Below are 24,717 nucleotides of genomic sequence, written 5' to 3' on the forward strand. Positions count from 1 at the left end.
CAGTACTAAAAAGTTGATAAAAAATTCTGAAAAAATTCTTAGAGTTCTATGAGAAGAAAATAAACAAATTTTGCCTCTTATAGTTTTTTTGTAAAATTGATAGTATTTGAGAAAAAAATGATTGAAGACCAATATTCGGCCATTTTTAATAATTAATATCTTGTTAACTATTGTGAAAATTGCGAAATGATAGAGGACTTTTCGACTTAGTTCGGTTCACTCTACCTGCTCACGATTGGTAATTTAATCGGTTAATGACACCCTGTATATATAAGTCATAGTAGATCTTCCTCTTTTTCCTCTTTTCGTATATATTTTCTTAACAATTAGTCCAAAAAATATATATAAAATAAATATTATTTTTACTTAATTTCTTCTTTCTTCTTATACGTATTACTTATTATAAATTTTCTATATGTTATAATATGTGGTAGCATTTATATTTATTTTTATGATACTTATAATAGTCCGAATAGAAATTCATGAATCATCCAACAATTAAAATATGAAGGTAAAATAATAGCAGGTCGTTGCCTGCGTCGTGAAATCAGGCTAGGGCGGTAAAGGTGAAAGGTCAAAGGCAACGGGCTAGCACAGATATCGACTCGGGTGAGATCGAGAAGGCGAGGTAACCGGGTTACAGCCGGGGTGGCGGATAGGCACCCTCCAAAGCGGGTTGCCCTAGAATTCGACTTCGGCGTTTTTGCACACGCGCGCGTCGTTCAACAGCACCCCCTCACCTTTGTATCACTTGCGAGGGTTGCAAAATATGAATAATAATTATATAAATTGCTGTATAAATGCAAACCGCGATTTATTATCGCTGGCGTAACATTTTCCTAAGTTTATATGAATGATATTTTGTAGTATTACATCCCTCTGCAATCCAAATAGAAACATACAAAATTCATTTATATAAATTCTGCCTTTCCTTTGTATGAATTATCTCTCGATAATTATCATTGATCCTAAATCAATTGAGTTTTTTTACAATCATGATCAAATCATGTTTCCTTTTCTTTTTTTTTGCGAATGCGACACTTCCGTGTGAATGCGGTGAAAGTGACAGGTCAGCTGCTGTTATGTTCGCATCCCCGCCTAGATTCAACCCTGCGCGAGGTCCCTACTGCGCTCGCGGTTGCCGATGGTAGAAGGGATGAAGTGGAGAAAGAGAGAGAGAGAGAAAGAGAGAAAAACAGAGAAATAGTGAGGAAGAGAGAGAAAGAAAAGGAGAAAGAGGGTAGAGGCGCGTGCGGTGCGGCTGTCTGCGGCTGCTCGTCCGTCCGTCAGTCGGTAGTCGTGGGTGGTTGCACGCACGCTCGGGGGTGACGGGTGCGTCTATGTTCACGAGGACGATGGAGGTTTCGTGCGCCTTGCTGGCGATCGAGTGAGACGCGCCATTCGTTGAACCGTGTCGCGTCGTCGTCGTTGTCCGTGTACCAAATTGTTCGTGATAAAGAGTGGCACGAACGGACAAGGGCAGCGCATAAAAGAAGGAACCCTCGCGAGCGCAACGGGGTGACAAAATGTCGATGTATCACTGTTTATTGTGAACGAGTCGAGGAAACGAGGCAGAAAGGCAGAGGGAGAGAGACAAACAGAGAAAGAGAGTAAATAAGGGGGTTAATCACGGTTGCGATACCTCTCTCTCTATCTCTCTCTCTCTCTCTCTCGGATTGTTGGTACGCGCAGTCGTTTTTGATGTTGTTGGCTGGCTTGATGCCTGTTTCTTCTTTTTTGTTTGCTATATATTTATTGCTGTTGCTGCCGCCGTTCGCTGCTGCAGCGGTCATTTGCGACCGAATTAAAAAAAAAAGAGAGAAAAAGATGTACTCCAGCATAGCCTTTTTGTTGTCTCGTTGTTGTCGTCGTCGTCTTCGTTGTCCTTAGATTCCTCCAATATAATCATCCTTAGAAAAAAAAGAATTTTCATTGCTGTCGTGAGAGAATGAGAGTTACATGATGTACCCGAGGGCCACCAGCCAGCCTGTAATTTCCTATTTATCACAAGTAGATGATAACATTCTTCTCTTCTTCTTGGTGCCTCTTGCGTGTCGCGTTCGCCATGGTCTACTTTGATACAGCAATTATTCAAAGCCATTACGTCGAATATTTCCCTATCTATATCTTCATGCACGCACATATCCGTCGCCTATGCATGCCGCTTATCCGTTAGGTACCAACTAACTATCCAACTCACCAGTCATGCATTTTTAACCGCCGCAGTGTGGACAACTTTCTTGAAGAACGATTCCGAATCTTCGGGTATAAGCAGCTGATTTCCAATGTGAATAATTTTGTGTTCTGTTTCACCAAGATTAGTAACTTCAACCGCGCTATTATTTATGCAGCACTGAAATTCAAGAAAGAGAGAAAGATAGAAGAAAATGAAGAAAGAGAACTGTGTTAATTAATTATTTGCCGCTTTCTACATTTTTGTAGAAGGGGAGAGATAATTAATCGCACTGCCTCGTCAATTTGAATAACAGTATTAACTCCATTTTCCGTCTTCTTTTTTTTTAAACCGTTTAAATTGTTAGAAATTCTACGTTATAATTGTGTGTTACATTATAATTGTTAAAATTAATTAATTTAAATTTTATATGTACATACAATCGAACTATATTAGATTCATTAACTTCAAAGATTTAAATAAATTGAAATTAAAAATTCAAACAGTTATTGCCTTCTTATAGTGATTGCGTGTATCGATTGATATTTAATATCGATTAATTATTTAATTAATTTAGACTAATAATAAAGTCGGTTTTTTATTTAAAAAGGATTTATTTCTAGAGACAAAAAAATTATTTAATTTTGGAACTAATAGACATTGCTGAAATCAGTCATAAAAGATTGCAGTAATCAATAAAAAGAAATTCGCGCATTTTGCACGTGGCCTGTAATTTGTTTCACTATTCACTATTCTTTTCTCATTGCTTTTTCTTCGCAATAAGCGCTTACAGCGTGTAATCACTAATCAAGTGCACTTTTGATATAAATGTGTGTAAAATGTAAATATGCATAAGGTAGAAACTGCTTCTAATACTTTTTTGAATATTGTAAATAATGGTGTAATATGACAATTATGAATTGTCACAATGCTTAAAGAATATTGTAAACGTGTCTCCCGCACACATACATTGATTAAAATTAAATCTTAAATAAATCAAACATTTTTTTTTACATAAATCAATCAGTTCATGTTGTCTAAATTTATCTTAAGAATGAACCAATAATGTACATGTATATTTTATCAAAATCAAATTTAAGAAATAATTTTTCGAAAGCATTAAATTGCTCCGTAGGATTGTCATTTATTAATGTAAACTGAGTTTTTAAATATTTTAAATTAGTTTTAAAATATTTTCGTATGTAATATAATTTATATGTGTATAAAAAATATTACATAATTACAATTATTGTATTATATACATATTTGCTTAAATTTTAGTTTGTATGTGTATAATTTATGTATATAAAAAATATTACATAATTACAATTATTGTATTATATACATATTTGCTTAAATTTTAGTTAAAGGAACATCATTAATTTGTACAATATTATTTCACTATTCCAAAATTATACTAAATAAAATTTATTTAAGGTGTTCCCAATTTCACAAAAAATTATTTCTTAAATGAACATATAATTATGTATATAGAATTTTCTTGTGTTATGCTAGACTGTAGTTATTGTAGATGTGGCAATTAAATGTAAATTAAACATAAAACGTAACTTTACATTTGATATTCAGCGAACGCATAACCGAAATATTCTAAATAGTACTTTATACGAAAATTACATTAATTACTAATTAAATAATTAATAATCTTGTTTAAATCAAGAAAAAAAACAAATTTTAATCAGATTATTTGGCAGATTAATTTTTTAATTTTATTTTAAGACTGAAGACTGAATTAAATGATACATTGAAAAATACAAAATTAAAAACATTATGCGATATTATGTAAGAATATAATTGTAATTGATTATATAATATTGTAATATATAATTCTTGAATTTTTCCTCAATTTCTACAAATTTTTTGCTTCCTTTTACTCATTTAAGACCTGAGTATTTATTTCGCTTTAAATACAAAAGAAAATACAAAATTAGTAATGACAATTAAAAAGAAGAATAGATCTGTATATATCGTTTCATTCGAGTTTTAGAAATTGAATAAGAAAGAATAAATATTTTCCACCTTTCGCGGAATTAATTACGTACGTGAAAAAAATGGTATAACTTATATCCACTTGCGTACACGAGTCACTAAGCTAATGATGCGTTATGCGTTCGCCAATTAGTGAAAATTTGATCCAACGCAAGATGGATCGCTTTTAATCGTGCTTGCCGCGTAGCGATTTAGAGACGTAGACCGTAATGACGGGCGCCAAAGACGGGCGGAGCTCCGTCACATTTCTTGCCTTTCCAGAGGGGCAAGGAAAAAAGTGAGAGAAAGAAAAGGAAAAGGGAGTGATATTTCCTCGGGATAGAACGAAGGTGCGAGAGACATACACCATGGCAAGGACCGATCATCAACCGATAATGCGACGTAATTCGTAACCGGAACTGGGGGCTGCCCCGAATACGGAGTCGCCTTGAGACGGCGAGCGAAGAAGCGACCCGGTAACCCGCGGAGAGATGTACGCCGCGGCGGGTGGTGCGAGTATCGCCAATCGGAGGAAGCAGAAGCGGCTGCAGCTCAACAAGCAGGTGCCGGTCAACGTCGTTCCGTCAAGACTGAAGACCGGCTTACCGCCTGGCGCGCGTCACCAACAACACTACCAGCATCACCAGCATCAGCACCAGCACCAACACCAGCATCAGCATCACCACCAGTACCATCAGCACCACCACCATCACCATCACCATCCGACCAAGCTCGCCGCCTGTCCGCATCAAGTCGCATCAGCACAGCAAGCCCCGCGAGCGCAAAACCAGGCACTGACGTCGACGTCGTCGTCATCCGCCGCATTCCACCCGGTCATCGACGATCGGCGCCGTCACACCGACCGTCACAAGTCCCAGCAGGTCGCCCCAGTCTCACCGATCCAATTCCCGATCTCACCGCCTCCGCTCTCCCTCGAATCCTCGGCATCCGCCACCACCTTCCCGGCCAACAAGTCCAGCAATTTTCCCTTCCCGCCACCCTCGATCCTCGATCTCCGAGTCTCGCCTCCTACTTCGGAGCTACAGGTGGGTAACATCATCGGGTACTCTCTCCTCATCACCAGCCTCTTTCGGGCTCACGCTGTTCTTTAGCCGCTCTCTCTCTCTCTCTCTTTCTCTCTCTTTTTCTCTATATCTCGCTCAAGTCACCCTTACTATCTTCCACACTACGTTCATGCGTACTTATTACAGAAATCATGCAAGGCGAGATAAATTGTGCCCTCCGCAATGTGCGCAATTAGACAGAGAAAATTATTGAGAGTATTCAGTTTATTATAATTGTTACAAATAATAAAAAATGATTATATAGAAATCGTTACAATATTCATTTGCGTTATTTTTGCTTTATTTTTGCAGTATGTTTCCTTATTCTTTTCAAGTGAATTTCTGTGAATTTCGTTATTATATTACTAAAGTCAGGATAATAGAAGACAACGTTTCCTTATCGCCACAAATTTTGGGAAGAGAATATTTATTTTAATTTTTCAACTTCAGTTTTGTGTGTGTCTGAGCACACAACTGATCGAAAATTCGATCACTTTATATTGTCATCTCTGCCAAGTGCAATCATTGAATTAGATTAACGAGAATTACTAGCTCACTTCTCTATCGCTTTAGCGCGACTCACCCTCACTCAATGCGTATATGCTCCCTCTGATTGCACCACATCTCTTTTGCCGGCACTTCGTACAACGTTATATAGTAAATAGCAATCGATCGGCTGTCTGGTGGCGTATTACACGCGATAAACCCGTCGAGAGCAGCGTAAGAGAGGCGACAGATTCTCTATGCCCGAATATCTCCCAAGCCCCCAAATTGGCTAAAGACTCGTAATATAATTTCAGTATAGCGTGAAACATGCTTGCCACGATTATCATCGACGAGAACGAGCAGCGATCGATGCCGATGGCGGGTAGCGCAACATTAGATCGGTATCGATCGCTGATGGAGCTTTGAGGTGGACTGGTCTCTTCGCATCGTATCGGGAGAAAGGAAAAAAATAAGAAAAAAGAAAGAGAAAAAAAACTGGGCAATCAGGGGGCTGAGATCTCAATCGATAGTATATACAAATGAACGAGCGGGATGCAGGCTGCTCTATTAATTAGACGAGATAGACGAGATAAACAGCGATTACGGGGGGGTAAGATTGGTAGAGAATTACCTTCCAATTTTGCCACCAGACTCATTCCGCCGCTACCACGGTATCCCCCACGATCTTACATATACGGGGTAAGTATCAAGAGTTCACGGCCGTCAAAAAAGCGATCTTGATCCCTTCGTATAAACTCTATAAATTAGGATCGCGCAGTTCTTCTGAATACCAATACCTAGAACCGAACTCGTTATGAATAAGGCTTGACGTAAAAGTTTTACGAAATCGCGTACGTGCATACCTCATTGATCAATATTCCTTCGGGCCAATTACGACGAAATCAATCGGGCAATCATGAAGCAAATATATCAATCGTTCAGATAAATCATATATTTCTTCGCTATACCATCTACTGAAATAATTTAATACTTCGTTCATTCATGTAAAGCTCACATCAATGTTCAAAGGAGCTACAAAGGGTTTCATACTGAAGGGTTTTATGTTGTGTCTATTGCTTATCTAGAACACTGTGAACTTCCCACGGAATTTTCTTGTAGAATATAAAGTAGTTACGAGATACAATAAATTAAAAGAATGTACGCTTCAATGAGAGTACTTACATTTTAACGGAAGATCATGCGATTCATTGGCCTCAACAATTATTTATAATGATATGTCTGAGAATTACGTATTTCAGTGCGGCGGTCAGGGACCTGGCGGCAAGGCGGCGTGGCAAGGATGCAGCAGACCTTCGCCCCTTCCCTTATCTCCCACATCGCCTGGATACAGAACGAAGCAATGCGAAGCACATCGACGATGGATGAAAAGAAACAGGGTAATTTTTTTTTGGACACTGATACAATATGTTAAAAAAAAAGGAGAGATGAAAGAAGGATGTTTATAATATTGCCCACTTTCAGCAAAATGTTTATTTTGCAACTATTAAATTTTCCTTTGCGTTGGTTGGATTATACTTTTAAATCTAGAGGAAAAAATTTTAAAATGTTAAAACCCGAATAAAAATTTTTATGCTTGGAACTGGAAATTGTAAAAATTTACACAAAAATATTATTAGGCATCAAGACTCGCCTTCATCGAATATGGTCTTCTTCACTCATTTGTGTTGAACATTTCTCGGTCCATTTTCACATAATAGAAAATTTAATGTTAAAATTTAAGAAATCCTGTCTCAGCAAAGAAAACTTTCAACAGTTGCAAAATAAGCATTCTGCTGGATGTGGCCATTTAGAGAAAATAAAAATGATATAAGAAATCGTGTACTTCAGATAAGAGACGCCAGTTACTGCTACGGAAGCAGCGGCGAGGACGACGACGAAGATGACAGCAGTAACGCCATTCATCAGCGAGGCGAGGTCAGTGCGGCGGTCAACACCGTGCTCTACGTCGGTTTGGGGACCACCGCGCTCGGTTTAGTTATCTCATTCGTCGGCACCGGGGAGAAGGGCTTCCTGAGCCCGCAGCTGAGGCTGGTCGGCCCGTCGTTACTGTGCGCCGGTTTGCTGTGCTGTCTGTTCCGCGTGTTGCTGTGCCTCTGCCTATGCCACTGTGGTCAGTGTCGCTGGCGATTCTGTCAAGTCGCCTCGCACAAGGAGAAGGCGAGGAAAGCGGACACGCAACCGGGACCGGGAACGTTATCGACCGCCTCGCTATTGCCGCCGTCGATGCACCAAGAACGGGAACGTCCAGTCGCGCCCACGAGCCGCTCCATGTCGCCGGCGACGAAGGGACACGAGCTCTTGCTTTCACCTGCCCAATTACCGGAGTAAAAGACAACGTGATTCGCGCGCCCACGAACATTTTCTACGAATGAATTCTATATACCATACGCCGATTTACTGCCGGTTCACGCCCGATTGCTCGATCCTAGTTTCCGTTATGGCCTGAACCGCGAAATTTCGCAGCCTAAAAAGTAGCCTAAATGCGTTTTAGAATTTAAACTTAAACAATAGAAGAATAAAAAAATCGGCTGTTTTTTTATCCTTGTTTTCGAAAAAGTAAAGGAAAACCAACTACGTCGACCGGGTCCCGTTCGCGAAGCCTTCTGATTTATTTACGCTCACGCTTACAAGCTTCTTTACAAAGATTAAAATTATTTTATCTCTTATATACTTTATCTGAACCGAATCTTATTATGATCATGGATGTTAATGTTAAAACTTAAAGATACTTTGCTATGCTTATTGCTAGGCAAATACCGTTCCTTTTTTCCACATGATTGAATCTGTATGTTATCATCTGCATGCCCATGTTTCACAGATCACAGTGTCTCTGAACAAATACGATAAATACTTATATCAATATCACTTTAACTCCTAATGATCAGGAAAGTTGAAACTGCATCTGCTCGTTCGACGAGTAACTGTAGATGACAGACGAGTCGGAAGTGCTCACGCTGGACGCCGTCGCGGTGATAGCAAACAATTGATCCTCGTACATGCTCTGCGGCTCTGTTTTTCCATTGCCAGTGGCCGTTGCGTTGGGCGGGTTGTCACCTTTTGTTGCTTCACGATATTTTTGCAGGTACACTTTCAAAGGCTCGACATAATTATCGAAGCCGAGCGTAGTCATGGCAAAAAGAATGTCTTCACCATTGATAGTTTTGCGCTTCTCCATGTGACACCTGTCGCTCGCTTCTGAAGTTATGAAGGAGATAAATTCTGACACGCACTCCTGAACACATTCACGCGCATCTTTGGCAATCTTTCCGGACTCTGGAATGGCTCTCTTCATGATTTTGGCAACGTTTGCTATCGGCAAGAAGCGATCCTGCTCGCGAAGCGGCCCACCGCCGGTGGAAACTCCAGGGCTCTGCAAAGGATCCCCCGTGCCATGATTCGAGTCGTCCGTGTTTTCGGGATCATCTGTTTAAAAAAAAGCATTTATTAAGATTTATACATTGTCTTACTATCCAAGGGATTTGACTTGTAATCTGGTCCGCGACGACTTACAAAGGAGTTACCATGTAAATATACTATCTAAATACAAGTATCAATCTTTTCGTAAGTACTTAGAGTTGATATGTTCCCATACCTTTGTATTTCAATAATACAGTCTACGTAAAAGTTCAAGATAGCAGGTATGTGCTTTCTTGACAAATGTTTATTATGCTTCATGTCTCTAAGACGAGCAACAGATAAAAATCATGTGTCGACGGTGAAAAAGTTAGTGATAATGATACAAAGTCTGTGTTTTATAGTTAAAAATATGATATTCGATAAAAGCGAGAAAGGAAGTTCTAACGCAGCCCAGTGCAGTAATAACAAATAAATCTAAAATGAAATTTAAGTGTAAACACACTACAGTATTTAAAAAATTGCTATGATAGGAATAGGTTCTATCAATCCAAGACGATCAGAGGTACGTCCCCAAGATAACTGATGGATGAAAATTATTCGTTGAAAGTGGAAAATTTAGTTTTAAATACAAAACGATACTCAAGGTGCACGAGGGGCAAACTGCAGTATAAACACATTGTGGTCCGAGTAAATAGCCACATACTTGCATCCTTCTTTTCCACCCAGAAAATCAGCCTGATCTATCTTGATGTAAACTCGATGATACAAAATACAAGATAATATTCAGTGAAACTCTCGAGCATCTCAGCTACTTTGCCATTTTCGAAGTTGATTCTCGGGGCTCGGGAGGGAAACGCTAACCTACCTTCCATGTCATCCGACTGTACGCCAATGTAGGATCCCGCAACGGTATTTCCACTCAGAAACGTCGATCCTAGAGGACCATCATCGCCGCTTTCGCCACTGTTTTCCATCTCCGGTGTAATCCGCACGTGAAGCAGATCGAACAATTCAGGCTCCTTTAACCTTTTGCTACCTTTGTTTGTATGATGTTATAAAAGCTAATTAAGCCAGTGGCTGCGTGTGTAATAAGTACGTATGTATTACAAGTGTATGTATGTGCTGATGCACACAACAAAAGCAATTACAAATCGTGATTGCGAAAGCATCCAGAATACTCCAGAAGCGTCCCGTTTAATCACTTTGATCACTTTGACCAACCTTAACCACGTCGAGATCGATCGCAGCCACTCGCAGTGACCGGTACTTGGAATTTTTTCACTGGACTGACCAATCAGAGAGGCTCGTGATGAATTTGGCCAATAGGCGACCAGCTATAGCCTTCCGGAAGCGGCTCTAGGGACTTTTCGTAAATTACGGAAGTTAGGCACTACGAATGCGCGTCACGTTCAAATATTTGGCCTGTTCTTTTTGGCTGAACTTTTGCACCAGTTTATCTTTCTTCCTCTTTTTTCCTCCTGGAGAGAAAAGGAAGAAAGATGAACTGGTGCAAAAGTTCAGTCAAAAAGAACAGGCCTATAGTCTTAACGATTTCAACTGTGCCTGACGATTTCAAATTTTACTTTTCTTTTTTCACTAAAACCACCGACGATACAATTTTGACTCATGATGGAAGAAATCAATATTATAGGATCATTGGGAGCTCATTGATCGGTCTTCATTGATCGGTTTTTGTTTCTGAGATACTCACGGATTAAGTAAAAAGGAGCATTCTGACTAATTGCTTATAACTCTGTTAAAAATCACCGTACAGTAATTTTTAAAAAAGATTTCTAAAGCTATAAATCTTTGCTCTATCGAATGGTATAATCGCTAATTTTTTAAAAATATTGTAAAATATACTGAAAAAGGAAAACCACCCTTTTATAATACGAGAAACGGTCATTTCATTTGTACCAACCTAATATTATTTAATTTGATGTAATTTGCTTATCCACATTTAATGAGCGTCTTGAAGTCAAAGTTTCCATTTGCTCTTCAATTGTATTTAATTGTATATTAATAAAATATTAAAAATATGTAAATAGAAATAATTTTAATAATATAAATGATATAAAAATAACTCTTCATTAACTAAAAATAGGAAATTATCAAATTATCACCTTCAGCAGTTTTAACAGAATACTATCGGTGTTAAAATTCTAGTGTTAAAATATCATCATAGTGTTAAAACATCACACCGAAAAATAAATAACATGTCTTGTCAGGAATATTTCTTTATTTGATGAAAATAAGCTTTTATGATACAACAAAATGTTAAATGCACTGCTTCAGTTATTTTCTTTAAATGCTTTGTGATCTTATCGATTTCCACAGTTAAATGGAAATAGGCAAACAGTTTTATAATTCTTTCTCCTCCTTGGTTGTGCCACTCTCGAATTGTGTTCTATAGAAATCGTTGGCAGCGTCGATAATCGACTTGATCTGCACAGTCGCGATCTTTATTATACGTTGCAAATAATTTGTAGTCTGTCGATGATAATTCTTCAACGGCAGCCCCGATAACGTCTGCGCATTTTGCAGAAATGCGTCTGTCTGTTGCTCATAACGCCATGAAAGCATCACCATCGCTACGGTAAATAACGAGCTGATCACGAAGAACCATACGATTACGCACGTGAAAGATCGGCATAGTCCAGTACCTGGATCACAAACAGTATGAAATAATACATGATAAACGATTTTTTATTTACGAACTAAAAAATTATCAAGATCAGTACTTATTTACCTGTCGATTCATACGATTTACGCGTAGATGCATTATTGGACGATGATCCCGTTAATCTTACACTATCGCTATTGTCCTGCAAGCATCCCTCACTTTGTGTTGGAGAATCAGTTTTATTTCCGTTCATTTTCTCCCTTTCCACGTCCTTCTTCCTTTTTTTCTTCTTGTTCTCCTTCTTTGTACTTGGTATCTCCTTGTTTGCATCGCCTGAAATATGTAGTAACACATCAGTAAATATTAATTAACTCTTAACTGTAATGCCAGTGTTACAATTTCATCACACTTATATGCTTGTTTCTACTAATGTAGATTTTTATAATTTTATTCTGTAAAACTTTTTGAGTGAATCTCACTCTAAAAAGTGAAATATATGTTACTCTTAAAAATTGAAAATTGAGCTATTTTTTAAGACTGGCTCAATTTTCACTCTAAAAAAAATTAGAGTATAAAATTAATCTACATTCGTGGAAACAGGCATTAGACTGGGTTGTTCCATCTTTTGATAAATCTCAGCTCATTCAAATTAGAGGAAGTCGCTTGCCTTTGCAAAGCAATTGAACAAGGAAACTTTCGTCATTATTGGCAGTTTCCCTATTCAATTGTCTCAGCTCACTCTCTCTTACTCTCTTATTTATCGATTAGAAAAATTAATACATTATCTAAAGATGGCAACCAGTTCTTAACAATATAATATGATTGTATGTAACAGTTACATTATTGAATGTAAAATTATAACATCAATATTTATGTTACTGTTAGTTACTACTATTTACTAGGATTATGCAAGGCTTAAATGACTGTGCAACGAGCGACGCACACCTGTGACATTATTTAATCTACGTAATTTCTCTTCCTCGATGACAAGTTTAACATTGGACAAATAAGTGACGATATTACGAGCGCATGCCTGACACTCGCGCATATTACTGCATGGTCCCGCAACACTGGCTACAGCCTCGGTCAAAGGGTTTTCTTTCAAATCCAACCACCTTAGATTTTTTAATTCACTTAAGCTCAGAGGTAATCTGCTGATCTATAAATTATGCAAATTATGTACAATTTTGTCAAAGGATAAAAGGAGAAAGCAGTTTACCTTATTAGCGTATAAATCCAAATGTTTCAATTGAGTCATCTCGCCAAAATTTTTAGGAAGTTCGGCCAACATATTTCTGCTGAGATCCAATTTTACAATTTGTTTCAAGATAACAAAGGTGTCCTGCAAAAAATTCAATGTCCACAATAGCACACAAATATTTAAATAATAAAATATTTAAATTACATAAAAATCTCTGAATTTTATATAGTCCAATAAAACGTACCGGCAGTGAAATCAGAAGATTGGTTGATAAATTGACATTTGTGGCTTTCCTAAGAGACGCCTGAAATATAACAGAATTTATGAGGAATATTTGTTTTTAAATTACTCTGCAAATTACTCCTATTCTATGACACTTTATATACAATAAAATAATTATATTAATTATTTTATAAATTAAACAATGTTTGCGTTCCTCAATCTGTGCTAAAAAAAATTACATAAAAGATATTTTAATATTCTATGTACTAAAGTATAAATTTATTCAATATAAGTTATTCTAATATTCCATATAGTAAAAAGAGTTAGTAGATTTCTATAAACGTTTCATTCAGTTTAAAAAAAAAAAAAGAACTTACGATTTCTCGCACAGGCACTTCCTCCAAATCGCACAAGCTGAGGTCCAGGGTGTCCTCCTTCAGCTTGTCCTTCACGTCCTTCAGCTTCAGTTTGATGGTCATGTCTGTCGGACCTTGTGTGAAACGCGAACGTAGGCCACTCCGTGTGTCTGCGACGTCAGATCGCGATTATCGAGCCCCGCGCACATGCCCCGGCCCCGTAACGTACACGTAAGCAGGTGCACGTATCCGGGAGCGCGCTTGACATGTAATGAGTACACCCCAAAAGGCTCACGTGGGCGGTGGGCGTTGAACGCCTATTAACGGCTAACGGGTGTTAAGTGTTAACGGGCCGATAACCGCGCCGACTCGTCTGCACTTGTCCCTGCGACCTCGCGTTTTTCGATCGCGCGTTTCGATTGCTACCGACAAGGATAAATTGCGTGTTTTGCGCGACGTGTCAACGAAAGAGGGAGAAAAGGAGAGAGATGGAGAGGTTTTCTCTCCTCGTCGACTCGCTCGTTAGCCAAATCTGGCCAAACTGCATTTAGCTCGTCGGTTAACTCCGACCGCCGTCCTCGGTTTTTCACGATCTCTATATTTCCTTTATTTTGATCTCAGCTGAACAAAATCCTTTTACAGGGCATTCTAGATCCTTTCTTTTTCTCTGGAAGATCACTCGCCTATAGTAAGTACAGTAAGAGGCATTAGAGCTGCAGCGTGCGTATCAGTATGTCTCTCAATCGGATTTGAAAAGTGTACCAGATGAGGATGTATTGATTTTACATGTTACAAGGTGCTCAATTTTGTAGATTACTGAGGAGGTAGTAAACATTCGAAATTTACGAGACTCGGATCTATTGAATCATAAACGTTCTCGCGACAAAAGATATAGCAGCAAATTCTAACTCTTGAAAAAAAAAACATTTTCTATATATAAATCAAAATGTCTACGCGATATATGAAAAAGGTCTACGGCAGCGATGTGACTCTGGAAACGGATAACGACAACACGAGTGACACAGAAGTAGCCAGCAACACCAAGTCCAAGTCTTTCAATGTTTTCGATGTGGTACGTAAAACTAAACATTGTCACATCGTTTTGTTCTTTTCTAAATGAAGTCATACAGAACATAACATTAAAGTTATGTCCACAGTTGAACTCTGATAAGGAGGATACTGATGACAGACAGGAAGATGAAGATCTGGTTACAAACAGTACAGATTACAACGATACAAAACGTAGGAAGAAGAAAAAGCATAAGAAGTTGAAGAACGAAAGAGTCAAGAGTCAGCAAGAACACGATGCAGAATGTAACGAGAACATAGACGAGATTGAACGAAGTATAAGAGAGGTGAACAAATTGCTTGGGGAACCACTACCAGGTTGCAGTACTCAAGTTTTGGAAGCGCAATTGGTCGATGATGTATCTAAGGAAGATATATTAACTGTACAGCGTAAACACTTAAATCCATGTAATGAATTGAAGAAGATATTTGGTAGCAAAACTATAGAGGCTGAACAAAGGTATAATTACATCTATACGTATAATTATATGTACTCGTGTATAAATGTACAGTTAATGTTTGTATTTATAAGTTTTTGTTGAGCGAAGAATACTTTTACAGCAAGAAAAATAAAGGCCGTCCTGGAAATTTAAAGAAAACACGATTGATTTGCCCAGACGATATTCCTTGGATACCAATAAAAAAATCTGGATTATCCATGTCTTTAGATCCAGATCACTCTACAGAGACCACGGAGAATGTACTTTATTTTGTATATGAACATAGTGCTTCGTACAAAGAGGTACAACAAAAATTCTTGCAAGCTGTTGAAAGTCTGAATCCAGAGAATATAATTGTAAGTTAACATGCAGTAACATTAGTGATATGATTTAATGTTTCGCATTTCTGGCATAGAGTATCTTTAATTGTTTTATCACTTTATGAGCTTATTCACTAGATAAAAATTGTTTACTTCAAAATTTATTCAATATATAAATGTTAATATAAATTACTATGTTTCAGACTATAATGAATATCCATTCTTACCATATAGACACCCTCCTGCAAGTATCCGAAATGTGTAAACTAACTGAAGATTTAGCACATGCAGCAGAGTTTATCAAACGGGCTCTATACTGCTTAGAATGTGCGTTTCATCCATTCTTCAATGTAACAACTGCGAAATGTCGATTGGACTATAGGAAGCAACAGAATCGTGCACTTTTCATAACACTTTTTAAACATCTTGGATTTGTCGGTGGACGTGCTTGCTATAGGTAAATATGCACGAATCGAAGGAATATCGGCAAAAAGATGTAAGAATTTACATTAATTTCAATGAAAATTTCAGAACAAGCTTGGAATTTTGTAAATTACTTCTGTCATTGGATCCTGAAGGTGATCCATTAGCAGTGGTTTTGTGCATTGACTTCTATGCTTTAAAAGCCAAAGAATATGAATGGTTCATAAAGTTTTGTAATCTGTGGGAGGACTCCAGAAATTTAACTCAATTACCAAACATTGTGTACAGCCTAGCTTTGGCTCATTTTCGTATGGGAAATAAAACTGATGCGGATAAACTTCTGCAAAATGCTCTTATCATGTTTCCAGATGTATTGACGCTCTTAGTGGATCAATGTAACATACAAACAGACTCGGAGGTATCGTAAACTTAAACAAAATTTTGTCTTGAATATGACACTTTTTGAAATAATTATTTCACACACACACACACAGAGCAAAATAAGTGTTTTAAAGAAATTATAATTATTTAAATATTTTTAATTTCTTAGATAAAGGCTTATGACTTCTTCTACCCCCATGCCAATGCATCACCGGCTCTAGAGAAGCTGCAAAAATTATATGTGATGCGTAGCTTCCATCTTTGGAAGGAGACAGATATTTTACCGTGGCTGGAAGACTGTGTGTGCAAAGTGGTAGATCGAGTCGAAACTAAAGATGATTATGTCAAATACTGTGCAGTAAAGCGTAGCGTACGCTATCGGGGAAAGCTGCCAAGGAACATTTTGAGGCACATTATACTTTCAGAGGTACAGGGAGTTATGGTTCACATTGAGGAGGTAATGTCTTGTATTCTGCATACTGTATTAAAATGAAACATATTAATACAATTTTATTAAAATTTGTATATTGCTTATTCCAGATCCAGGACGAAGACCCAGTGTTGTCATATGATCCATTACCACCACTAGACAGCATTAATATTTATAAAAAGCCTACAGCAAACAGTAGACCAGACAGTTCAAATATCTTTTCTCTTTTTTTCTCTTCGCTTTTCAGGAATATCAATGGTGCAGCTGCTGCTTTGAATGATTTGAATTTACTGTAAGTACATATACTAAAATAAAAATAAAAACAATGATTATTCCGAAAGATGGGAACATGTAATATCTTGATTATCCTCTTAGTTTTTTAATCACTGACTTATATAATTAAATTACTTAAAATAAGTTATCAATTATGGGTTATTGTAAATTATAAATCATAGACGATTAATAATATAAGGGGTAATATGATTATAATTATTTGACTAAGTAACGAAAGCGCTAAGATCAAACTCATATCGTTTAGACTTTCATTACTTAATTGTGCATTCATTATATTATGATCTTATGACATTTTGTTTGTAATTGTTTGTTTAGTGAGGAAAATGATGACCACGCATAATGACAACTGTTTCTAATTGTGTGGAACTTGACAACATCAGAGAAGAAATCTATGCAAATTGTGCAGTTTTAAATAATACATATACATCGTTTCAAATAGTACATGTAAAAACGCAAAAAAGGAGAGTTAATACATATAATAATTAAATAAGAAGGTAATTCCAGATTCATTCGATGTATAAAGAAATTTCATATATAAAATTGAAGTTTTGTTAGAATTTTTGCTCTATGTAAAATTGCTTCTATGGTTGCATTCTCTTATATATGCATCACTATATTAAATAACAAATAATTATTTGTAACATTATTATAAATCTGTTATATACGCATTTTTTAAAATCTTGTAAATATGATAAATATATCTATACTGCAGTATATAAATAAAATACATAGTGAATTCTATGCACCTCATACTCAGTGTATACAAGTATGTGACGTACATCATGAACGATGATTGATTAAATTTCAAGAACACGAATAAATGTACATTAATTTTCATAATCTAATCATAGATTCAAGTCATGTACTCAAATATGCCGACATGATTCTGTAAAAAGAAGTATAAAATATGAAGTGTACCAACAAGTCGGAATCTTCGAATTATTTTTAATTGCATTTAGCACCATGTTAAAAAAACGAAGTAAAAAAAAAAATATCAGATAATCCTTACATTCATAAATGACAATACTTTTAGAAATGATTTCGATCATCGCGCTCGCCCCATTTATTTCTTAAACCATACTGTGAAATACGGGATTATAACGACAAATTCCTGGACCGTATTCTTGGTATGCCTTCTTTGTGTGACAAACCGTATAAAATTCTGGATCACTGGCCAGTAATGCACCACCATACCATACTGCACAACGTTGCTTATGATGCGATATTACACGAACATCTATTGGTTTTGGCTGGAATATAAATAGAATTTAATAACACAAAGTATATTATATTTTTCTCATAAAAATAAGTTGTTATCATGATCTACCGTGATATGGCTGCCGCTTAGCGTTTCACTAAGCTTAAGCCGCGTGTCTACGATTTTCTTGATGTCGCGTTGTAATCGTCTACCAAAGTCTTTAAACATGGTGGAGCCACCCGATAGTACAATATTACTGTATAATGGTCTTCTAACGTCGATTGGGCAGTTTTGAATCACGTCGTCAACAATTTCATTGAGCGGCGTTGTAAAGTCCGGATTGGAAAACTGAAATATTGAGATACAGAAAATGTAGGTATTGATTATAGGTCTGTTCTTTTTAGTTGAACTTCTCGCATGGTTGATCTTTTCTTTTTTTTTCCAACATGGAAAAAAAAGAGAAAAGATGAATTATGCAATAAGTGCAGTTGACAAGAACAACTTTATATAAATTAATAGTTATATGTATATAGGCAACTTACTTCGGGATGGAAGAATATTTCCGGTCCGAGAAACCTTTCGTATCCAACATCCACCACAAAAGGTTGTTTGGTGATATTGTTAATACCTTCATATTTCTTAATTTTCGTAGGATCGCTATCATATTTGGCAAATTCCTTCGATATATCCGGGCATATGTAACAATACTTCTCTTTGATTGACTTTGCTGTTTCTAATGATTGTTCAGGCGGTATCCCAATCTCTCGTTCCCTCAGCAGACTTTGTATGAAATAGGTAATATCGCGACCAGCGATAGGAATGTGCTTTATACAACTTCCTATGACAAAACCTTCTGCCTATAAAAATGCAATAACTTAGATTCCAAAAATACGACTTTAATACAAGATATTCTGACATTACACGTTTTTATACGTACTACTGGAATCACATGAGTAACACCGTCTCCGCTATCAACAACAACGCCTGTCAAAGTACGGTCCTCTACGTTCTTGGCTGTCCATGAGGCTGCTAAGGCAAGAACGGCTTGCACAGCTATGTAAAGTCCCGGCACATTAAACGACTCGAACATAATTTCTGCGGTGTATTCCCGATTTTCTGGCGTGTTTAAAGGTGGTTCAGTTAAGAGAAAATAATGATCCTCAGGCTCTGACCTTAAGTATTTGAAAATGCATTGTTGTAAAAATTTTTCCATCAAATCCCAATCCTCTACTAATCCATGCCTCACTGGATACTGCAAATTAAGGATTAAAATGCATTTGATAAGCGTCATTCATCCAGAAGAAAAAAAAAACAATCTTGCATCAAACAAATGGGTTGCGAGTAAATACTTTAACCGAATATCCAGTGGCTTCGAAAGCTTCATCCCCAATGTAAGCATCCAAATCTTCCACGCCTTTTGTAATTCTTCTTGCATTATTGTCGCCGACTTTAGCTGTCTCCTTGATAGCGATTGCTGACGGTATAGTCAGCTGGGGTTCCTTATTACCAGCAAATCCCAGTTTCGTGTACCTGAGATAACGCCGTGATTAGATAAGGTTTGCCTGTGATTAGCCTGGTTTTTCAAGCTAAACTTTTTACAGTTCATTTTTCCTCTTTTCCTCTACATGTTGGAGAAAAAAAAGAGGAAAGATGAACTCTGAAAAAAATTGAAAAAGAACAAGCTTGATAATCACGAGCGAGAGGCATTGAGCGTATCATGATTGTGCGTGGGCGGCAAATATTTTTACGCAAGTCGATACGATTTCGTCATGGGACGAAAAAGATTCTTCATCATAAAGAAAGCGAGATGCATGTGAATCATCGAGGGGTGAAGGGGGTTTAGTTCGCAGCGGGTTTGGCCGAAGTTTACAAGCACAGATCTTTGCACGATGCATAAAGCATAACAGAATCAACCGATCAAAGTCATTCATTTCATGAAAAGAAAAGATGATTGATTAATTCTCTTATGCATTATGCGTTATGCAAAGGTCCATGTTCCGGCCCGAAATGTCATCGATGACAGATCGGTTGACTACTTAACCTAAAACCTAAAATCGACTCCACCCTCTTCCAAGATCGATCACGCCCGTTTTATCGTTCCGGGGTGGTGCTTACCCTGTGCCCACGTCGATGACGCACGCGGGGAGACGTCCGAGCATGATTCCGACGCTACCGATTGCTCTTATCCCGGCAAATGCCTGACAACGGTCGCGGCTAACCAAAACGATACCACGCCTCTTGTCTCGACGCCCAGCACGCACGTTAGCGACACCCGGTATGTGGCCTCGACGCGAGATATCGCGATATCGCGATCGCAGCGCATCTATTGAGCGCGTTCAGTACCACGACCGCTCACTGAGCGCTCAGTGAGCTCTTGCATCTGATTGGCATATTCCGTTAGAACTAAAAATATAGACCAACAGATACAAGAGCTCCCATTACGAAAGGAAAGCTTTCGAATTTCGATGTTATTGCAAATGGTTGCGTTCAGCAGAGAAAACGCTTCCCGTACAATACGCATGTCGGAAAAAAGACACAAGACATCTTAAAGATCCCTGAAAGACATCTTATGACCCTTTTTTTTTAAAGTCTTAAACTCTGGTGAAAATTTTTCTCATAATTTTTATACGAATTGGAACATTTTTTAGAAACACTCAGAAATATTCGGAAAGTTTACATCTCTCAGAATTTTTCATACAAGTGAATTCTGAAATATTCTGAAATTTCTCATCCCATAAATTATTCTTACAAAAAGTCTTAGAAATCTTACGATATTTATAATTAACATAATTGAAAAATTCTGAGAAAAGATGTAATTTTTCTGAGAAGTGTTCTAATTTGTATAAAAAATGTGAGAAAGTTATATATAAAATTATATAGAAATTTTGAAAAATTATACGAAAAGTTCTGTGAAAAATTTTCACCAGGGAAGACATCTAAAAAACGCCTTAAGGTATATATGTCACAGGTATATAAGGTCTTATGTCACAATTTTGTATTTTTGTTGTTTGAATTATCATAAGAATACTGTGTTACCAGTGGGAAATATTTGTATACCGTCCGTATGAATACCGCTCTAAGGCTGGTATTCATAGTCGGTTCTTATTTCAAGACCGTCTTAAGTAATGTCTCAATATGCTAATGCGGTTCTCTGATTGGTTCGTGACACCTTAAGATTGAACTTAAGACGATCTTGAATATAAGAACTGACTATGAATATTAGTCTAAGGCCGGTATTCATAGTCAGATCTTATTTCAAGACCGTCTTAAGTAATGTCTTAAGATGCTAATACAGCCCTCTGATTGGTTCGTGACATCTCAAGATTGAACTTAAGACGGTCTTGAATATAAGAACTGACTATGAATACCGACCTAAGTAGTTCAAGATATATGTTTCGTGCCTGGGAGCGACATGTTGAAACTTATTTTGCACTAAATGGGTGCATTCAGTACCACGACCGCTCACTGAGCGCTCAGTGAGCTCTTGTATCTGTTTGGTCTATATTTTTAGTTCTAACGGAATATACCAATAAGATGCAAGCGCTCACTGAGCGCTCAGTGAGCGGTTGTAGTACTGAATGCACCCATTTATATCATATACATTAAATGTCCATATCGTGCTATGAAAACAGAAGACATTGAAGATTGAAAATTTTTGAAGATTAAAATTCGATCTTTCAGATAACTTGATTCTCTCCTCCGTTTTGATCATTGTGATAGAACAACGAGATTACCAACTCACATGTGTACCTGAGTGCACCGAAGTGTTTGTGTTTGTGCATGCATATGTTAAGAGTCAAGCCCAAGAACTGTCAAAAATGGATGTTAAAGACGGTGGACGATAATGCGGTTAGTATTGTTATAATGTCAAATAATTAATTGCTAATCAATTTGTATGATTTAACATTTTAGAGAGAAAAAGAGAGAGTTCATGTAAGTCTTAATTTAACAGATATGGCGATGCAAAACATTGACCTCGTCAAGACGAGGAGTCACTCGTTAAGAAGTAAATTTGAGTAGATTATCTGATTGTCTTGAGGAACATGGACCGAATCCCCGATGACCAAGGACTTCTGTTTCTCGCCATTTAGTGAGATACAGTTAGGAGCGCAACAAAGCACTGACCCAAATCACATCCGAAGGTTTGATCGAAGGATGCAAAGGATGCCTGACATTTTCCTGGGAAACAGTGGCACTCTTCATCGTTCCTTGATGTTTATATTGAAGCTCGGCTGGCAGTCTAGATTTCGCTTGCCTGTGCTTCTGGTTATCGTCTTCGTTGCCATGGATTACAGACTGCAGCTAGAGATCGAATTCGGAGACAATGCGGACCAACATGATGATCTGTGATTGAAACGGATGAGATCAGATCGATGTGATAACTCTTAATTTGCGTATCTAATATGTATATATATATATATAACTAGAATGAGATAGTTTCTACTTTGGTCAAAGTAGAAACACGACTTTACTCAATTAGTACGTTTGAAACGTAGCATCAACTGTTGACGATTGATAGCTATTATACATTTAAAAAAAATTCAAGTTACAGGTGCAATTTTACGCTCGGTACAATATATGTAACTAGAATGAGATAGTTTCTACTTTGGTCAAAGTAGAAACACGACTTTACTCAATTAGTACATTTGAAACGTAGCATCAACTGTTGACGATTGATAGCTATTATACATTTAAAAAAAATTCAAGTTTCAGGTGCAATTTTACGCTCGGTACTTGTTTATTATTAGCATTTGGGCTTGCCAGACTGACATATGCATTTGACGTATATATATTAATTTAAGAATTTTATAATATATTTAACTTATCTTATACATGTATCTTATAACATATTTATATTATGAATTATACATTGTCCAAATTAACCTGATAAGAGAGAGCATAATTTATATAATTTCAGTATAGAAATATGTAATGGAGGATAGGATTTTCAAATAGGACTTTCAGAAGTCTTTGAGAAAAGTAGAGATTTTTTAATCTCTTAAGAAAATGAATACTAATAGTAAGATTAATAAAAGCTTATGAAATATATGAAGCTACATGAAAGGAGACATCTTCCGACTTTTTCTATTGCTGCGACCATTTCCATTTATGATCTTCGCAATTATTAAACAGAAGATAAGAAATAAATATAGCAGAAAGTTTACGAGGATTTACTTATTGCATGCAAAAATATAAGATAAATTGAATCAGAAATATGATACGAATATGAGATATCTTTATAGAAAAAAGAATATAAAAGGCATAAAAATTTATTTTGTATATGTAATTAATTCTAGCGTATTGTAAATTGTTTGTATGATACATGACAGTTGTGTTATTTATGAATAAATAAACAGGAGATCATTTATTTTTAGATATTATGTATTACAAGTTTTTTAACATTCATTTATCTTAAGTAAATAAGTTTTCATTTATTATATCCAATAAGAATAACTTGCGAACCAAAAAAACTTTTTGAAAAAAAAGTCTAAATTTATTTTTGTTGATACGTATATCTTTTTAGTACTCAATAATTTAAAATAATAAATTTTTCGAAAATATATTTTTGAATATTGGTAACAAAATATTTGAAAACGTATTTTAAATATTCTTCCTCTTAAAAAGTAACGATTCAAAAAAAATAATAGATTAAATAATAAATAATTATCTATAAACAATTGGATGGGTTAAATATGATTAAAGCTATTGATGTATAACATCGAAGTTGAAGTATTTATTCAAGAAGAGCGGGCAAAAAACTTTGCCATTTATCTTTTGATTTTAATTTTGAGGATTGCTCTTTTAAATTGAATTTGTTTATATATTTATTCGACATAAAATTAAATATATTTGACAAGTTTTTTTCTAACACTCGAGAGCATGCAGAAAGATTAAATTTAATTAAGAGAAGAGAGAGAGAGAGAGAGAGAAGTATTTTGTACATCGATTGTCATATAAATTAGGAACAATAAGTTTAAATAAAATTTTATTTTATTTTAGGATTTTTATTAAAAGGGTGTATTCTTTAATTACAAGCTATTGTAATTGTATGTACGATAAATAACTTTTTTTTAAATCGAAATAAAATCGTCGCTGAAAATAGAGAGCGAATCTCTCGCAGATGTGGTCGGAAAGCTGTTAATCCAGGTCCCGTAGAGAACACTTTTCCTATCAGGATACGTCTGTTTCATGAAGAAAAAGTAGTACCACGTGCTTCGGCATTTACCAATTCGCTTCGAGAGCATCGCGCTTTTTCTTCATCGAGGAAGAAGCAATTGATGATAAATTTCGCCGACGTTTAGCTTAGTCGATGTGCCCACGGTGGGGGTTTAGCTTATATAAACGGCATGAAAATGAAGTTTATCAGTGTTTCTTTACATAGCCGTCCCGATGGAAATAGTTCCAGGATTTTCCAGTGTCCTCCGGATCCTTCTTCTGTTCGCTTGCTTCTCGTTGCGAACCGAAGCGGTATTCAATCCCGAAAGTTTCCGTGAGTGAATTAATAGTAAACAGAGTGATAAAAGATTTATGTAAACTTAGAAAGAAATTTTTTTTATTATATTGAAAATATATCATTCCTAGAACATCGAAATGTATACATTGAAAGAAAAGATTGGCTGTTGCAGCAAATTAGATAGTAAAATATGGCATAGCATTTTTAATTGGCTGCAGCA

General features: G+C 36.6%; 7 protein-coding genes across 9 annotated transcripts in view; 4 read left to right on the forward strand and 3 right to left on the reverse strand.

The window, feature by feature from the left end:
- Positions 1 to 1,304: 1,304 nt before the first annotated feature.
- Positions 1,305 to 8,156, forward strand: LOC108725629 (uncharacterized). Of its 2 annotated transcripts, none has more exons than XM_018452775.1 (4): positions 1,305 to 1,682; positions 4,442 to 5,205; positions 6,969 to 7,106; positions 7,558 to 8,156. In XM_018452775.1, exons 2-4 carry the CDS (start codon positions 4,651 to 4,653, stop codon positions 8,056 to 8,058), a joined length of 1,194 nt encoding a protein of 397 aa, XP_018308277.1. In that variant the 5' UTR covers positions 1,305 to 1,682; positions 4,442 to 4,650; the 3' UTR covers positions 8,059 to 8,156. The 2 variants fall into 2 exon arrangements, with proteins under 2 accessions (XP_018308277.1, XP_018308278.1); XM_018452776.1 differs by having other exon boundaries at positions 1,305 to 1,518.
- Positions 8,157 to 8,300: 144 nt separating this feature from the next.
- Positions 8,301 to 10,262, reverse strand: Nf-YB (nuclear factor Y-box B). Its single transcript, XM_018452777.1, has 2 exons — positions 9,953 to 10,262; positions 8,301 to 9,153 (listed from the first exon to the last, which is right to left on the reverse strand). The coding sequence occupies exons 1-2, from the start codon at positions 10,059 to 10,061 to the stop codon at positions 8,612 to 8,614; spliced, it is 651 nt and encodes a 216-aa protein (XP_018308279.1). The 5' UTR covers positions 10,062 to 10,262; the 3' UTR covers positions 8,301 to 8,611.
- Positions 10,263 to 11,356: 1,094 nt separating this feature from the next.
- LOC108725608 (leucine-rich repeat-containing protein 59) lies at positions 11,357 to 13,612 on the reverse strand. Its single transcript, XM_018452738.1, has 6 exons — positions 13,511 to 13,612; positions 13,156 to 13,215; positions 12,930 to 13,052; positions 12,656 to 12,869; positions 11,837 to 12,043; positions 11,357 to 11,750 (listed from the first exon to the last, which is right to left on the reverse strand). The coding sequence occupies exons 1-6, from the start codon at positions 13,610 to 13,612 to the stop codon at positions 11,449 to 11,451; spliced, it is 1,008 nt and encodes a 335-aa protein (XP_018308240.1). The 3' UTR covers positions 11,357 to 11,448.
- A 367-nt stretch (positions 13,613 to 13,979) lies between these two features.
- Positions 13,980 to 17,335, forward strand: Nulp1 (Nuclear localized protein 1). Its single transcript, XM_018452735.1, has 9 exons — positions 13,980 to 14,177; positions 14,302 to 14,561; positions 14,647 to 15,017; positions 15,119 to 15,353; positions 15,521 to 15,774; positions 15,849 to 16,158; positions 16,291 to 16,578; positions 16,662 to 16,843; positions 17,161 to 17,335. The coding sequence occupies exons 2-9, from the start codon at positions 14,436 to 14,438 to the stop codon at positions 17,183 to 17,185; spliced, it is 1,791 nt and encodes a 596-aa protein (XP_018308237.1). The 5' UTR covers positions 13,980 to 14,177; positions 14,302 to 14,435; the 3' UTR covers positions 17,186 to 17,335.
- Positions 17,336 to 17,529: 194 nt separating this feature from the next.
- Arp3 (Actin-related protein 3) lies at positions 17,530 to 20,312 on the reverse strand. The gene is made up of 6 exons (XM_018452736.1): positions 20,159 to 20,312; positions 19,393 to 19,573; positions 18,981 to 19,295; positions 18,586 to 18,900; positions 18,173 to 18,391; positions 17,530 to 18,095 (listed from the first exon to the last, which is right to left on the reverse strand). Exons 1-6 carry the CDS (start codon positions 20,200 to 20,202, stop codon positions 17,916 to 17,918), a joined length of 1,254 nt encoding a protein of 417 aa, XP_018308238.1. The 5' UTR covers positions 20,203 to 20,312; the 3' UTR covers positions 17,530 to 17,915.
- A 1,338-nt stretch (positions 20,313 to 21,650) lies between these two features.
- LOC108725609 (uncharacterized) lies at positions 21,651 to 22,429 on the forward strand. Of its 2 annotated transcripts, none has more exons than XM_018452740.1 (2): positions 21,651 to 21,892; positions 21,956 to 22,429. In XM_018452740.1, exon 2 carries the CDS (start codon positions 22,103 to 22,105, stop codon positions 22,391 to 22,393), a length of 291 nt encoding a protein of 96 aa, XP_018308242.1. In that variant the 5' UTR covers positions 21,651 to 21,892; positions 21,956 to 22,102; the 3' UTR covers positions 22,394 to 22,429. The 2 variants fall into 2 exon arrangements, with proteins under 2 accessions (XP_018308242.1, XP_018308241.1); XM_018452739.1 differs by having other exon boundaries at positions 21,996 to 22,429.
- Positions 22,430 to 24,371: 1,942 nt separating this feature from the next.
- The window catches only part of LOC108725607 (UPF0764 protein C16orf89 homolog), a 3,239-nt gene continuing 2,893 nt past the window's right edge, over positions 24,372 to 24,717 (forward strand). Inside the window, exon 1 of the mRNA XM_018452737.1 lies at positions 24,372 to 24,533. Within this exon, the coding sequence (XP_018308239.1) occupies positions 24,434 to 24,533 (100 nt within the window). The 5' untranslated portion in view covers positions 24,372 to 24,433. The remainder of the gene's footprint in view (positions 24,534 to 24,717) is intronic.

The sequence above is a fragment of the Mycetomoellerius zeteki genome, unplaced genomic scaffold (genome assembly GCF_001594055.1).
Source record: "Mycetomoellerius zeteki isolate Tzet28-1 unplaced genomic scaffold, Tzet1.0 scaffold35, whole genome shotgun sequence".
Taxonomy (NCBI): Eukaryota; Metazoa; Arthropoda; class Insecta; order Hymenoptera; family Formicidae; genus Mycetomoellerius; species Mycetomoellerius zeteki.

What these genes read in the sequence shown, in the direction of transcription:
- LOC108725629 (XM_018452775.1), top strand. Translation starts at nt 4,651, where the DNA reads ATGTACGCCGCGGCGGGTGGTGCGAGTATCGCCAATCGGAGGAAGCAG. An exon ending in CTCCTACTTCGGAGCTACAG is followed by an intron (nt 5,206 to 6,968) that starts GTGGGTAACATC and finishes TACGTATTTCAG; the next exon opens with TGCGGCGGTCAGGGACCTGG. An exon ending in GATGGATGAAAAGAAACAGG is followed by an intron (nt 7,107 to 7,557) that starts GTAATTTTTTTT and finishes CGTGTACTTCAG; the next exon opens with ATAAGAGACGCCAGTTACTG.
- Nf-YB (XM_018452777.1), bottom strand. Translation starts at nt 10,061, where the DNA reads ATGGAAAACAGTGGCGAAAGCGGCGATGATGGTCCTCTAGGATCGACG. An exon ending in ACAGTCGGATGACATGGAAG is followed by an intron (nt 9,154 to 9,952) that starts GTAGGTTAGCGT and finishes TTTTTTAAACAG; the next exon opens with ATGATCCCGAAAACACGGAC.
- LOC108725608 (XM_018452738.1), bottom strand. Translation starts at nt 13,612, where the DNA reads ATGACCATCAAACTGAAGCTGAAGGACGTGAAGGACAAGCTGAAGGAG. An exon ending in TGGATTTATACGCTAATAAG is followed by an intron (nt 12,870 to 12,929) that starts GTAAACTGCTTT and finishes CATAATTTATAG; the next exon opens with ATCAGCAGATTACCTCTGAG. An exon ending in TAAATCGTATGAATCGACAG is followed by an intron (nt 11,751 to 11,836) that starts GTAAATAAGTAC and finishes TTTGTGATCCAG; the next exon opens with GTACTGGACTATGCCGATCT.
- Nulp1 (XM_018452735.1), top strand. Translation starts at nt 14,436, where the DNA reads ATGTCTACGCGATATATGAAAAAGGTCTACGGCAGCGATGTGACTCTG. An exon ending in GGTGGACGTGCTTGCTATAG is followed by an intron (nt 15,775 to 15,848) that starts GTAAATATGCAC and finishes TGAAAATTTCAG; the next exon opens with AACAAGCTTGGAATTTTGTA. An exon ending in TTGAATGATTTGAATTTACT is followed by an intron (nt 16,844 to 17,160) that starts GTAAGTACATAT and finishes TTGTTTGTTTAG; the next exon opens with TGAGGAAAATGATGACCACG.
- Arp3 (XM_018452736.1), bottom strand. Translation starts at nt 20,202, where the DNA reads ATGCTCGGACGTCTCCCCGCGTGCGTCATCGACGTGGGCACAGG. An exon ending in GTCATCGACGTGGGCACAGG is followed by an intron (nt 19,574 to 20,158) that starts GTAAGCACCACC and finishes GCGTTATCTCAG; the next exon opens with GTACACGAAACTGGGATTTG. An exon ending in TTACTCATGTGATTCCAGTA is followed by an intron (nt 18,901 to 18,980) that starts GTACGTATAAAA and finishes GCATTTTTATAG; the next exon opens with GCAGAAGGTTTTGTCATAGG.
- LOC108725609 (XM_018452740.1), top strand. Translation starts at nt 22,103, where the DNA reads ATGACCAAGGACTTCTGTTTCTCGCCATTTAGTGAGATACAGTTAGGA.